Genomic DNA, 15,071 nt, shown 5'->3' on the forward strand with positions numbered 1-15,071 from the left:
GTCGTGGACCCTCAGTCCCTGACTGCTTGTGATCCTGCCTCCTGGATGGACCTAGACCTGCGCTGTGGGTGGCTTGACTCCAGGATGGGTCCCTCAAGCATACCTTGTAGCCTTCACTCCAGTCCTGTTCTGGCTCTATCTCCTTGTGTCTCACGGTGGAGTCGCGCTTGGCTCCCAGCTCACCTTCCCTTAGTGCAATTCGAATTATATTATCCCCCTTTTATTGGCAGGTTTAGCTCTGAGGGTTTATGGTCAACTAATAAGTGACTTAGCTCTATTGCACAATCTTTTTTCCAAAAATTGTGCAATACATCTAAGTACTGAAGAAGACACCAATACAAAATGTTTAGGGACTAGAAATCAAATTATTTTCAAAAAGCTACGTTCACAATGAATCATTTTACGACCACTAACAGCACACACAAAGAAAATTAATTAAATAGGAAGCTGAAGAGTCCAAACCTGATACAACGCAAGAGTGTGTCCATATCTCTGCAGTGGCCCTTTGGATACAGGCACTACATTCCATATACTGCTTTCCAAATTGTAGCTAGAAGAAAAATAGAAAAGTAAACATCTTCTGCCTACAGAGAAATACAGGGTTTTGTATGTTCAAACTGCCTTCTGTTTGGTAGACTTGATCAGTCATTAAATACAAGTATCCTATAATTATAAATTAACTTCAATAATGCAGATAACATTCTAGACCTACTGTCTGAAAAATATCAGCACATGGATTTCTTCCACTATTTTATCTGTACAAATATTTCTGCATTTCGCAGCAAAGCGTAACAATGGTTTTCACAAAACTGAAGAAATTACATATTAGTATCACATTTAGTTTGATGTTACACATGCTTTCACTTTTTTTAATCGTAAGGAAATTACAAGCAGAAAATAAGACCATCAATAAAGAATCTAAAAACATATAAACCTTTCCGTTAAATTGCAGGAGAGAGGCTACCTCCCTGGTAAGATCTGTTTTCCCTAAGCCCCACCAGATAGGATATGACAAAGGAAAAATCACTTACTTCAACACCATTTGGAACGAACTGTAGTTAAAAGTGTATCCACCAATCACCCACATAAATTTCCCGTGTAGGACTGCCTTATGGGAAGCCCGACCCACAGAAGGGCTGAATGGCTTTACGTTTGGTAGAATCCAGTAAGACTCCGTGGAAGGGACGTTCAAAGAACAATCTGGACCTGTTTTGTAAACAAATGTGCAATTTGTACAATCTGTTAGACAGGAATGTTAAAGCCAATAAAGCAGAAACAGGGGAGGCTTAATTACAGATATCAGGATTGCTCATTCTGATAAAATACAGCATACACTTTTACGTTTAACAGATGCTCAATGAAAAAAAATAACAACAACGGATGTCAATCAAATTGAAAATGTTCGACTAGCTCAAATAATAGTGATCCATTTCTGCATTCTTCTAAAACATACTCTATGAGTCACAAATTGAAAGAAAGGCATAATGCACCGTATTTTTAGATGCTGTATAGATCTAAAATGTGTAGCACAATATACACTGCATGTTACCTCTGGAGAGAAACTATACTGTATTTGAACTAACCAGAATGAGATTATATCAAAGCAAATAATACTACTGTTAATTAAGTCACAATATAGATTACACTATATTAAATCTCAGGAATCAAAATTTGCCTTTTGCCAGTACCATTCTGCATTGTTTTTCAAAAGTAAAATACACTGTAAAGTGCTTTATAAAAAAAAGATTTGAATATTTAAATTTTATGAAGTTTTGTAGATCACTATGAAGCTACCAAACCTCACAACTATATATTATTTTGGAATTTATTTTAGACAATAATTTTTACTAAATAAGGAAAAGTCAGCAAAATGCGTGATTTTTCCGTTATATTAATATCACATACAGCAAAAATATTTATTTTTCATTTGTTTTGTAATAACCAAAATGTGATCTCTTACATAATTAGTTAATGCTCTAGGTGTTGGAAGAACTTTAAAATCTTGTTATTTAAAACTTGAATATATTCAGAAATTTCCTTAAAAAACAAACACAAAACAAAAAGAAAAAGACAGCATATGCACCATTTTCCTCTTGTCAGCGACTGTCCATCATTATTTACTGGCTTTATTTCTAGATGGGGAATATTGAATTTTTAGGACACCAATGCCTTTCACTTTAATCATTATCAATCATGAAATTGAAATTTTTGTCATTAGTGATGGCCTACAGATGTTGTACGACAGCTAAATTCTTTCTGTAATTTGATGCTGATACTATAAGCAATGTTATGTCCCTCTCAGCCCGCCTAACTGGAATAAATCATTCCCTCAAGCTACTGGACTTTACTAATAACCAAAGCTCTTGAAGTCAGACTAGGTATAACCTTCTTTGGAAACTCCCTGATAACATGCTAAAAAACAAACAAAACAAAACCAAAAAAAAAAACCAACCCACGTACGAAAAACCCCACTAAAAAGCAAACACACAAACCAAACAAAATCGTCTGCATCCCAAACGTCACATGTGACATCGACTTTTTAAAAAGGTTCTAAGGAAGATCTGGAAAACTACTGGCCTGCTATGCTTCTGTTTCTACCAAATAAATCAGTAGAAACTATAAGAATGGACAAAATTAGTCAATAGACAGATAATTGCCACCTACTCTTCAAAATCAGTATAGCTTTCATAAAGAGAAGCCCTGTCTTCCAAACCTCTTAAAGTTCTTCGAAGAAATCAAGATGGGGTGATCCACCTGATACATCGACATGGATTTTCACAAGGCTTTTCACTAAATTCCTCACCAACAACTTTTAAGGAAACTTGACTTTTGTGGCAAGACAATGAAGGCCTTTGTATGGCTAAATAAATGACTGTAAGATATAGTACACAGGAGTAAACGGCCACTTCTTGAAGGGAAGGAGTTCACCTGTGAATTTCTGCTGGTCCCCAAGGTATTCAACATTCACATTAATGGTCCTGAAAGGGGACAAGCAGTGAAGAAAGTTTGCTGATAAAGGCAATTACCGGAGGGCAGAAAGAATAAGATTAGCCTTTGAAGAAACACAGAACCAGTTGTTGTCTGACCATGTCACTGAGCAATAAAATTAGACATGAAATTCAACATAGATAAATTTAAAACTAAGTAAGCTATGTTTTAGATTGACTAAAAAAAGAAGATGGTCTCTTAACTAACCACCACTAGTCAGTAGCGAAGTCTCACCTTGGAATAACTTATGAAGATATCACATCAACACTCGGCAATGTCAAAAAAAGCCAAACCACGTTAGGAATATGGAACGCTGTTACCCCACCGTATACATCAGTAGTTTGCCTAACACTCAGAAAACTGTGTGCCCTACTCAAAAAGTAGGAGACTGTTTACAGGGCAGTAATAAGGATGTTTAAAGGAATTGAATGGCTTCTGTAATTGCAACTACTGAGCTGGCTAACACTTTTCAGAAAAAAAGAAAATTTGGAAATTTGGAAAAAAAAAGAAAATTTGGAAATGAATGATAAATGCCTATAAAATAAGTATGAATAAGTATAAAATAAGTATAAATATGAACAGTCTACAGTCTCTCTGACTATAAGAGCCAAGATTTATCAAATGCAGCTTGAAGAAGCCAGGTTCAAAACAAACAAGAGGAGGTAGCTCTTCATGCAGAAAGTATCAGATCTCCTTGGCAAGGATGCTCTCCTGACAAAGCATGCTCTGGATGCAAAGGTTTACACTGAGTCAAGGAGAGACTGGCCAAGCACTTAGAAGAGAGCGCTGCTGCAGTTTACTAAATAAACTAAATAAGTAACTTACATCAAGTTCAAAATTTTAAAACATATGATCTTTGGCAGGGGGAAGATTACATTTTTCCAATGTGTATTATCATTTTTTGGGCAACTTGTTACAATTACTTCTTATACACAAGAACCAGGCATCTAATCTGTACCTAACCAGTTGTCAGCTTTTCCTACTACTCTATAGAAGAATGATGTCCACTTGCATCAAAATTACCTTCCATTCATTAAATGATGGAGACACTCAATTCCCATTGTTCATTATACCTTCTACCCAGAAAAGATTAATGGTATATGAATGAGGTCTAATGAGAGCATGAACAATTCAGTATATTATTTCTTAAGCATTAATAATAGATACTGTAACAGAATTGTAACCTCAGCAAGATTCTGATTTGGTAAATCACTGGAGGAAACACTTAATTTGAATCTAAAAGTGCTTAAAAATAAACAATTGATTAAGTATTCTTTGATCAGGGAAGAGCTTAGAATTATGAAAAGGGTGCCTCCAGACACAAAAAGAAAACACATTTATGTTTTTTATTATAGCTACCACTCTTGCACAGAAATGCAGTGGTCAACAGTGTCCCCTAGTGGCAAACAATGAGTAAAACACACAAACTACTCGCACGCCACTTGATGCGAGATTTCCATTTCTGGGAGACAGGGAGCTGCAAGAATTCATACAGCAAATCCAAAATACATTTAGGTGACATTGACTCTATTAAAAATGAGGAGATGCAAAAAAATTGTATAAAAATTTATGAATGCAAAAGCCTTAACAATACTGTTAACCAGATTAGTGTTTGAAAGAATATCACAGATAACTTTTTTACAACCTTAGTGCTTCATTGCTGTTCTACACTGCCCAACAGGAAAGGCAAGAGAGACGGGAGAAACACCGTGTACCCAGGTCTTGTTCTGGCATGGAGGAAGGGCACATTTTGAGGAGACACACCTGAACTTGGGAGCTTGAAACCAGCAGATCCTCCATTTGTTTCATGAAAGAACACATTAATACCCTGTGCACGACACACAGACATGCATTAAAGTGACACCAGTTGACATTCCCACCAGAACAGGCAACCCCTGGCCTCTCCTCACGACTTACTCTCCAGCTCACATTGCTACTGGTACCAGTTTTCACATGGCTGCACAATGAACCAGACAAGGGAATGAATCCAGGTTAAAACTTATTTTTATTCTAAACCAGGCTAGTTTTTACTCTGGATGTGTTCCCTTATATGTTTCACCTTGCCCACATACGCATGGTTGTGCCAACACAAGTAAGACTGTGTGGCCAGGACTGCCTCTTCAGTGAAAACACGCATGGAATTATCACAGTAGGTATCAATCAGTACAAAAATGGAATATATAGTTGAACAAACCCAGAGCAATAGAATAACACTGACTTCTACTGAAACATCATTTAAAGAGCAAATGCTTTTGTGTGGCTAAAGCAAGGTAAATGTAGGACTTAGAAATATTATTTACAGATTTTCCTACTTAAATACATATACCATGAAATATCACCATTCTTTCAGCATAAATGCTTTTTCTCTTCAGAAACATCACATTCACTAAATACATGCCTTCTGCGCAACAGAGAGCACTACAGCTGCAGACAAAGATAATGAAAAATATGTTTTATTATTTTCTATGCAAATATGATTTTTTTCCATTTATTTAAAATTGGATTTCTTTCTTATCTTCCTAATGTGTCACTCAATCCACGGGGGGGGGGCGGGAGGAGTGGGATAAAGGGGAAAAAAAGCTTTAAAAACAGCAAACAACTTTATAAACCTGAACTGGAAGTCAATTACATTATCCTCAAAGGTAGGAAAAAATTCTATAGGTTTAAAAAGGCAATTTACCCACAGAACACAAGAGAAGGAATCTAATTTCTATTTATTGAGGAGTTTCATGAACTGCCAAAGTAACAATCTGTTCCAGTAGTTCGAGTCATAAGATCAATTTCCACCTAATGAGAAAACATCATGTACTGTCTTCAACCCTAATCTTTTCCTTTGGGATCACAGGAAAAAACCAAAAGTATTGATGTGTTGAATATAAATGTCAGTCCTGTTTTTCATACAATCTAGTTGAAGCATTTAAATAAAGTTTTTGTTGTAATTTATTCTGTATTTGTTTGATATCTGATCATTTGAGTTGAGAATTATTGCTTTAACATAATTTTTCAACCACCACAAATACAAACCCAATATTACTATTTTCAAGTATCCAATATAATTTTCATATGATAATGAATTTGAGATTATGAAAAATATTTTTGAGAAAAGAGAATATATCTGAATATACTTTCAATAAAAATTCTATTGGAAGTTTTACCAAGCAGTAAATCACCTTTCTTAAAGGAAAGTGATGAGATAGTAACTACATAAAAATACAAAGTTGCTACGTAAACGAAAAGATCAGTGTTGTTCAAGAATGGCTCATGGGCATTCTAATAGCAGGTGTATTCATGTACCCCTACACTGCCACTGCACAGGTCCACAACTTCCATACGGGATGAAATCATTTTCCCCCTCCTGCAAATAGTCTTAATGAGACTTAATGGTAGGCAGAGAGATTCTGGACAGGTCTCCAGCTAAAGCAGCATGGCAGCAACCTGTGCCAGGACTCAGCCTCCTCCATGAATGAAATAGTCAGAAATCTTAACACACACAAGCTGATGCAGTTCTTGAAATGCCATCTGCTTGCTATTATTCAGTCCCGTTTCTTTCCTCAGCCAGGAAGAGGGGATCATCCCAGGGCAATCTGGCCTTGGGGAATCTGCAGGGTCATCCAGCAGGCACGGCAAACGGGCTGCACTCCCTGCCACTGGTGCGTAGTGCTCAACAGCGCCCTTTAAGTGTTTGACTTAGGTCTCAAACTCAAGCTCAGCTAGGCGGGTATAGAAGAGTAAGGCCTGATACCACAGCAGTCTCTACTGGAAGCACACTGAACAGAAAGCCTTCCTAGTCTTTCGTGACTGAGCACAAGTATACTCTTTGGTAGACTCTGGATGAAATCTGTCACCTTAATATTAAACAAAAAAATGTTTTGCTGTTTACCAAAAGAAACGGGGACTTTTCAGATTCGCAGTAGCTGACAGTACCCACTAGATTAGAGATTCTGAGGCTCCATGCTAATGCCAGCTCTAATATCTATGCTAACAACTTGTAGAAGACTTCGCAGCTCTAGTAGTCAAAAGGCTGCTTCCAAATTTCAAACTAGATGTACCGATGGCCAATTTACCCCTGTTTTCCTTCTACCAGTGTTGGTATCTCTGGACTTAAAGAGCTGGTCCATGGATACACCCCACAAATGGTTATAAACAGCAATGCTATTCCCTCCCAGCCTTCACTTTACCAGTTTCAACAAACCACACTGTTAGTATCTTTCATAGTTCTGAGCACCCTAATGGTTTTCCCTATGAGCCTGTTTCAGTTTGCATTCATAAAAGTAGTAACAAAAATGAAATATAGTACTAATGTTTTCACGTATTTAACTGTACATTCTGTAACTTATCATCCTACCAGTGCACTTGACACTTTACAGCCTATAGTTCATACAGTATATAAAATTAAGAATATGAGTTTGTTCATATTCTAATTGATATAGACAAGCAAGTTTTCTCCTATGTCACCTTCCACACTTCAATCCAAGATTAAAAAACAAATTCTTAATACTCCTAGTTCCTAAATGTATGAATTTACAATTTATACTGAAGCAATTACATCCCACACGTTACTCTAACCCTTTTTTGCAGGGTATTCTGGTGGTCCTCCATATTTAAAGTAACCCCCACCTTTGTATTACCAGATTTCATTAGCAGTCTTATGAGCAGATTATAAAAATTATGTAACAAGATCAGTCTTTAAGTAGTAGTGGTATCTTTCCATCCTAAGTTACTTGTTCAGCCCACCTACTCACTTTTCACAATTAACACGCTGTGTTCCTCTTACTGTTCCCTTATGTATTCCCTGACTTCTTCCGTTTCAACAATTTCCTATCATCAAATGCTGAGGTTCAGATAAAATATATTGCGTTTTCTTGTCATTTTTCTTACAAATTATTTTAGTATGAACTACACTGACAAATCCACATTTCAACTGTTTCATTATTCAATTACACCATATGTTAAATCATTTCTTTCCTCAAGTTACGGTCTACAACTTTACACTGCTGAAATCAAGCTAAGAAGTTTTGACCTGCCTAAATCACTTTCTTCCTATTGTTAAAAAAGGTACTCCAGATAACGAGCTAAATTTAGTATCTTCCCTTATCAGGGAGATCAGCGCTATCTATCCCCTTCTTGTGTTCAGGACATAGTATTGCATTTGTTCCTTAGTTTAATCAAGCGCTTGCATGTTCTACCTTGCATGTGCTACAGTTATGTGCGTGCATTTTAAATAAATATTTAGAAGGTCATTGATTTATTTTAAATGGAGTACATTTTCATTAAAACTAACAAATAGTAGGGAACTTCCTTCCTAAATCGCAGCCTAATTGCACATAGAGAGCGTTATCAACTACTTTAATGCAGCAAATCATTTATTGAAATGAATCCAATAAATTCTACTAAACCTGCTTTCACTAATTGTCAGCGGACACCACAAAAGTATTTAAAACTGAAGTTGGCTCTTCATTTAACTGTGATGTTCATTCTTTTGCAATAAGGATACTTAATTTTCCCACATAGACTTTTCAGACACTAGATTTCTCATTATGATAGCTATATTTTGTTTACAAAGTCCACAAAGTCATTCAAGGGTGCTCGACAAATTATTAATTTCAGTCTGGACACGAAATTGAACGTTTCCAGTATATATTAATAAATAATAAATATTCACGTTAAGCCAATTCCTTCCTATGAAATCTGTATATGCAAAATTTCCTTAGACTACTCTAATTTCTATGATACACATAATGAAATTTGCAAATACAGAGTGCGGAAATTAGATTTTAACTTAAAACTGGGGGAGGAAAGGATTCCTTGTGTGTGTCTTTTTACGTGCATATATAGTATTAATGTACGTGTATTCAACAGGACATCTCCCAGACTGTAAAACTGCAGTTTCTTCTGACTGAATGGATACTTGGCCAGGAGAAAACCTGCAATGTAAAATCTAGACAAAGAGAGAAGTATCACAGGGCGGAACAGTTAGAGGATACCTGCTTCTGATTTTTTTCTTTTTTTTTTTTTCTTCCAAAACCAGGTTTGTCCAATGCAAATGCTTCATCACAGGTCCTCTTCTCTGAAAATACTTACTTGTATGCTTTCTGTTGAAGAACATCCAGGCACAACAGGCCAAAACCTCAGATTTCAGACATCTGGGCATTTGGCACAGGCTCCTCTCAGTGCTGCATTTCAGCTGCCACTGCCCAAGCTCACATCTCAAACCTTTTCAGCAGTTTCAATAAACCCCCACCACACAAACAGAGCTTTGCTAAACTTCAGCTTGAAGGGATAAGGCAGGCCAAACAAGGGAGCATGACCTCAAAGCCTTCCACTGAAGCCGTCAGAATGAACTCAACTCTAGGTAATCCTTTCAGAATAATCCGAGTATAGACACACATTAACACAGTAGTTCTGGCCATACTCAAGACGCTGTTGCAAGAAATGCCGTAGTAATGAGCAAGGCAAAATACTGAATTTTACACTGCAGTAATCACAGCACTCCTTTTATACTTTCATTGTTTACTTTTCTCCTTACATAAAGTCTCACTTTTCCCTAGAGAGATGTTATAAAATTCAAACTGTCTGAATTGCTAATGGACTTATTTCAAAGTTAATTAGTTTAATTTCAGAATGCGGACTTCCGCTACATCTCTATCTGCTAGGAGAAGATCTGTAGGGAGAAACAACTGACTATACGCATTCCAGAATTTTTATTGATGTTTTAACTAACAGATCTGATCCTTGGGACTGAATGTCCATTTTTGGATAGTGTGCGTTACATGCAACCCCAGAGCTCATCTTCTGGTGTAGTTTTATCTACAAGGAATGCAGTTCCTGTGTTTCCAAACTACCTCACAATGCAAGACAAAACACAGTACACGTGGAGGATGAGATTTGCTTCGAAGGTACCCTATTGATCCTCTTAAAGACCAATGTAAGCGCGCCCTGTAATTCCTCCCTATTAGAGACCCATTTTGCTTGCAGTACTGATGTTCAATGACCAAAGCACCAGTAAAGTTTCTGTTAAATTCAATAGAATCTTCAACTCTTTTTCCTGTCTCCACCCAGCGCAAATGGTACCAGAGCATCCCAGCATCACGCTGGACTGGGGAGAGGAAGTACATCATGCCTGTGCAGGAGCTCTCAGCGAGGACTCCCACTATGTGTTAGTCACCACCCGCTCCTTAATCTCCCCATCACGGGCTTGTTTCCTAATAAGCATATCAGTTTTGTGGCATGACTTGAGTTCTTGCTGGTACTTCCTAATGTGCTGATCCCCAAATAGGGCGCTATACTGCAGTGTTATCTCTTAGATACCCATCACAGAGAAAGGGTCACTTGCTCTCTACTCAGAATTCCTCATGTGAAAATGCCTCATGTGATTTGCAAGTTAATAATCTCTGCTTTCTAAGACAGCCTTTCTTTTGCCAATGCAGCCTGCAGTCTTTGTTCCTAGATCACTTTACATTAAGTGATATTAAGACAACTTTCAGTGAATCTTACCTGAAAATTTTATCAGGAAAAATTATACGTAATAATCGAGATCTTTTATAAAAATGTTGTTTAACATCAGCCAAAAAGGAGTAACTGGAAAATTCACCAACACTTCACTTGGCTACTGCATATTTTACAGGTAGATATATTTTGAATTCCTTCTGTGAAAGTTTTTAACCTATTTAATATGTGGCAGGCTAGTTACTTCCTTTATGCAGTATTAAATCGAACTCCTTGAAGGAATCAAAGAATGTCTCTATCAAAAAGATCTGTAATATTACTTTTTAAAACAATACAATACATTCATTGTAGTTAGCAATATTTTCAGCATTTCCAAAGATAGTCCGCTTAACCCTTTTAAAAATGCGGAACTGTTTGCAATCCTTCCAATCATCCTGAATTTTCAAACCTGTTACAGAAATTAACTGCTTTGAAATCTCCTCTGCTCGTTTACAGCCTGAGACAATGCAAAACACAGTGTTCCTTGTATTAAAGAGAATTTGCTGTCTGGAAACGCAGATTTGGCAAAAGGTAACATCTTTCTATAGACTATCTTCTCAACTTCTTAAACAGGTCAAATAGAGCAAGAGCCACCACTTTTGCCTCATCCAAGTCCCCGTTTCTTTCTTACCCATGCTTAGCAAAGGAAAAGATCAAGTTGGCAGTTTTAAGTCATCTTTTTCTCCCCAGGTTACATCCACAGCCTCTATAAGCAGGCATCAACACATTCTGCTTTAGAATATCAAGACAGATTAGCCAGGAACAGGACAGTGTAATATGAGTTAGCACTCATAAAAGGAAGCACTATTCAGGAAAAACTCTGTCCTCCTTTATGTTGCCTGAATATTTTAAATTACCTGTATTTCAAGGAAATATTAGATTTTCTTGCTGTACATATTTCTGAGATCAACTATCTATAGTACAATAAAGTACTTTTTGTTAGAAAAAATATTTATATTACTATTAAATTATTTGCTTTCTAAGCGTAAAAGCTTTTATTGTCATGGCATCATTCTATATTTGTAGAATTAGCAGCTAACTGCAAGTATCTACAATATCCTTCTTCCACAAAATATATTGCCTATACTAACAAGAGGACTCTACTTTTTACTGAAAAAAATTATTCATCCCCAAGAATACTTTGTTCTTTCCTCAGAATGCCTGTTTTAAATGTGAAATTTTCTTCAGATGCTCCTTCAACAGCATCCACAAGATGTCACCATTGTAAAAAAAGAAACCCCATATGTTGAAAAATATGAAATACCCTTTTTACTGAACCATAGATTTTATTTCTTGTACATTTCAATCAATGCATTCCAGTGATGTTTATTTTTTTCATATAGGGACTAATCATACTCAAAAAACCAAAATGTGGGGGGAAAAACCAAAACATAAAATTCTCTTCAAAAAAACAGAAATCACGACCGTACTTTAGGCAGTTGGGTTAAATTACCAAACACAAGAAAAACTTGACAGACAGAAAAAGTATTAAGATAAGTAGAAAAATTTATGGTTCCAGCATTACAAATAACCTAACACAGAAGATACTGTCAAGTTTAGAAACTATAGAGAATATATAGATACAAATAAAACAGAGAAGCAAATAGGTGCCCAGAGTGCTTGTGGAAAGTTTGCTACTGTTTTATATTTAATAAGGAAAAACAATTATGTATCCAACCTAGCTCACCTGGCACAGAATAAAAAATAATAAAAGAATTGAAAACTATGGAGGTTTGGTGAAAACACAAGTAACAGTTTAGCAGATTATCTCTATATTGTCCTACTCACTGTAGGAAAGGATAGGAAGCTAGTAGGCACAGAAATGCTAGATGAAAAGAAGGTACCAACAGTGACAGAATTTTGAATATTTTTCATGCTTAAAACTTCTAATGAAGATTATAGCACTGTAAATGAACAGGTAGCCTAAAAAGCTGTTCCAAAGGTTTGGGGGGCTTCCCCATTTTGTACACAGCAATCTGAAACTGCATTGAATCAATGCACAAATAAAAGGGTGATATTCTTGCTGCCCGTTCTATTCACAGCTGCCTTAAGAGATTAAGCTTTCGGATCTTTTTTTATGCACTATAATCATGAAAGGTTCTGGAGGACTCAGTAACAAGTCTGCTCTGTTTCCATTCAATGACCATATTGCTAACCCACTTCCTTTCTGTGGGTGCACTGACTACCTTTTAATGAACAGCTTCATTAATTATTAAGAAGAGAAATGTATTATATCTCACGGTGTCTTTGGTCTAATAAGTGTGACAGCTCACAGAAGTAAAACAGTCGTTTCCCTCGACATGCAAAAAAGAAACAGCAGTAAAACGAAAGCAGAGGCAGGCAGTAATGGGAAGAGGGTATATCAGCTAAGTAATCTGGAAGTATTTTAATATTTCTTTTAAGGGAAGAATGGCAATTTCAACACACAGCAAGCTGTGTTAGATGAGACATCTGTGTTACATGAGACATCTAATAGGAGTGGGTAAGGGATAAAAAGAAAAAATTTACAAACCTCTAGCATAACTAAAAGTAAATGAATTAAACGTTTAGGATCTTAAATAATTCACCTTTAATAAGAAACAATTATTTATGACACTGGGAGTAAAACTATAACACATGCTTACAACGCATCCGTTGCCCCACAGTACATGTCCACATACACACACTCTTGCGCCACCGTAACAAAACAGCTTACCTTCCTTTTTCATTGAGAGGCTACACAAATAACACACCACTAAAAACCGGACAGCAAATACTTACTTCATGAAGCACTAAAAATATGATGTGATGATGTGACAACAAGAAGGGGGGGTCAAGGGGGTGGGGAAATTAAATCTATCTAGACATTAAAAAAAATGAATAGGAAAGGAAATTAGGCTATGGAAAAACTTCGTCTTCAGAAGTGCTCACAACTCTTGCATAATTACTGCCATTATTTTTTCAAATTAATGATCCAAAAAGAAGAATGCCCACCACGAGAAAGTCAGATATTTCCGCAGTATCTTCAGACAGAAAATATCAAAGCTGTGAGCCTTTCATGGTATTAAAGTATGCACATCTAGGTCCACATGAAAATTTACTCCAGAAATTATTTTTTCATTCATTTTTATTCTTTAAAGATACTAATTTGCATACTAGATAGGATGCATTAAAAGCAATTTGTTAAAGATTAACTTGATTCCAAATAGCAAAACCTTACCTTGCCAGCTATCATTGCAAACACACAGCTTCTCGCCTGTCAAATCACAGTACCCATGATCTGGACTGCCACAGTTGGCTTTACAGTACGGAATATCACAGGCTTCTCCTTTCCAGTACTTGTCACACTCACAGTATACCCGGCTTGGTACGGACACACTGGTTGTACACTTTCCGTGTTCTGAGCAGTTGTTAGGACAAGAATTAATTCTGAAAAAAAATATGTAAAATAAGGGAAATGACAAACCAAGAGTTGATGGCAGTGATTTTATCTGACAGTATTCAAACAGCATTTGTTAGATAAAGTACTTTTTTCCTGAAAAATTTTCTATGTACTGATAAAACACAAGTTTAATGATGATTTTACAGGCAAGTGAGCTGAAAAGGCGTTCATCCAGGCTTTCATACAAAGTCAGGATCACAAACACCTTGTACTTTAACAAGAAGGATTGACAGTAAGCAGAAGGACAGGCCCTGCCTGGACAGATCACCACCTATTTTTTCTTATGTTCCAGTATCAGCACTCCAGTCAGTCCCTTCAAATGCTCATTATCTCTATCTGCACTGGGAGTGACTGTGAGCAGTTACCCTTAAACTCTCCACCACAGGCAGACAGGTAAAGGGTGAATGGCTTCGGTCCACGCTGTAAAACAGTATGGCTAACACCCGAGGGGAATACAAATGGAAAAACCAAATGGAAAAATACAAGATGGTTAATATTCTGAAACTACTTACAGGTAGCATTTCATGCTTTGAATCCTCAATAACAGAGCCACCTTAACCTTGCTTCCTTAACTCCACAGTCAGAGATGCAAAAAGAGGAAAGGTTAGGCTGAAAGAAGTCAGTGACTGTTATGAGAGTTAGCATTTCTGTGATACGCCCTACCAAACACTGAGATCACAGGCAACTGGACTGCAAAGTTATGCAAACTGTCTCCAGAAATACTGGCAATTCCTTGGAGAAGAGGAGGGATGGAGGACATTGAAGGATGTGGGTCCAAGAGTTTCCATGAACAGAATTCAGGCAATATGTGCCTGATGAAGTCCAGAAAGGATTTGAAACCTTTTTTGATAACTCACAGCAAAGGGCTGGGTTGAAACTTAGAATAAACTGTTACTACAAACCACTGATGATAACGCAGGCTGCTCCCTATAGATGTGAGAGCTGGACACCATTCATAGCCCTCCTTGGTCTTACCAAAGAAGAAAGAACTCAAAAAGTTAGTGAAAAATTATTCAAGGTAGGACAGTCAGCAGACGTTTTTTCATTTTCTAAAGACTCACACCACAGACAACTGATTCTGTTACACTACCAAAAAAGAAAATTCTACATCTGAACTGCAAACGTCCTGGAGCTTTTGCCTAGTAACACACATGGCATTAAAACCACTGATGGCATC

General features: G+C 36.8%; 1 protein-coding gene across 6 annotated transcripts in view; it reads right to left on the reverse strand.

Moving 5' to 3' along the window:
• The window catches only part of ATRNL1 (attractin like 1), a 527,881-nt gene that overhangs the window by 461,432 nt on the left and 51,378 nt on the right, over positions 1–15,071 (reverse strand). For all 6 annotated transcript variants that reach the window (XM_063338744.1, XM_063338742.1, XM_063338741.1 and 3 more), the window contains exons 5-7: positions 13,673–13,881; positions 1,032–1,206; positions 463–550 (exon numbers count right to left, since the gene is read on the reverse strand). In XM_063338744.1, the coding sequence (XP_063194814.1) occupies positions 463–550; positions 1,032–1,206; positions 13,673–13,881 (472 nt within the window). The remainder of the gene's footprint in view (positions 1–462; positions 551–1,031; positions 1,207–13,672; positions 13,882–15,071) is intronic.

Source organism: Chroicocephalus ridibundus, chromosome 6 (genome assembly GCF_963924245.1).
Source record: "Chroicocephalus ridibundus chromosome 6, bChrRid1.1, whole genome shotgun sequence".
Classification (NCBI taxonomy): Eukaryota; Metazoa; Chordata; class Aves; order Charadriiformes; family Laridae; genus Chroicocephalus; species Chroicocephalus ridibundus.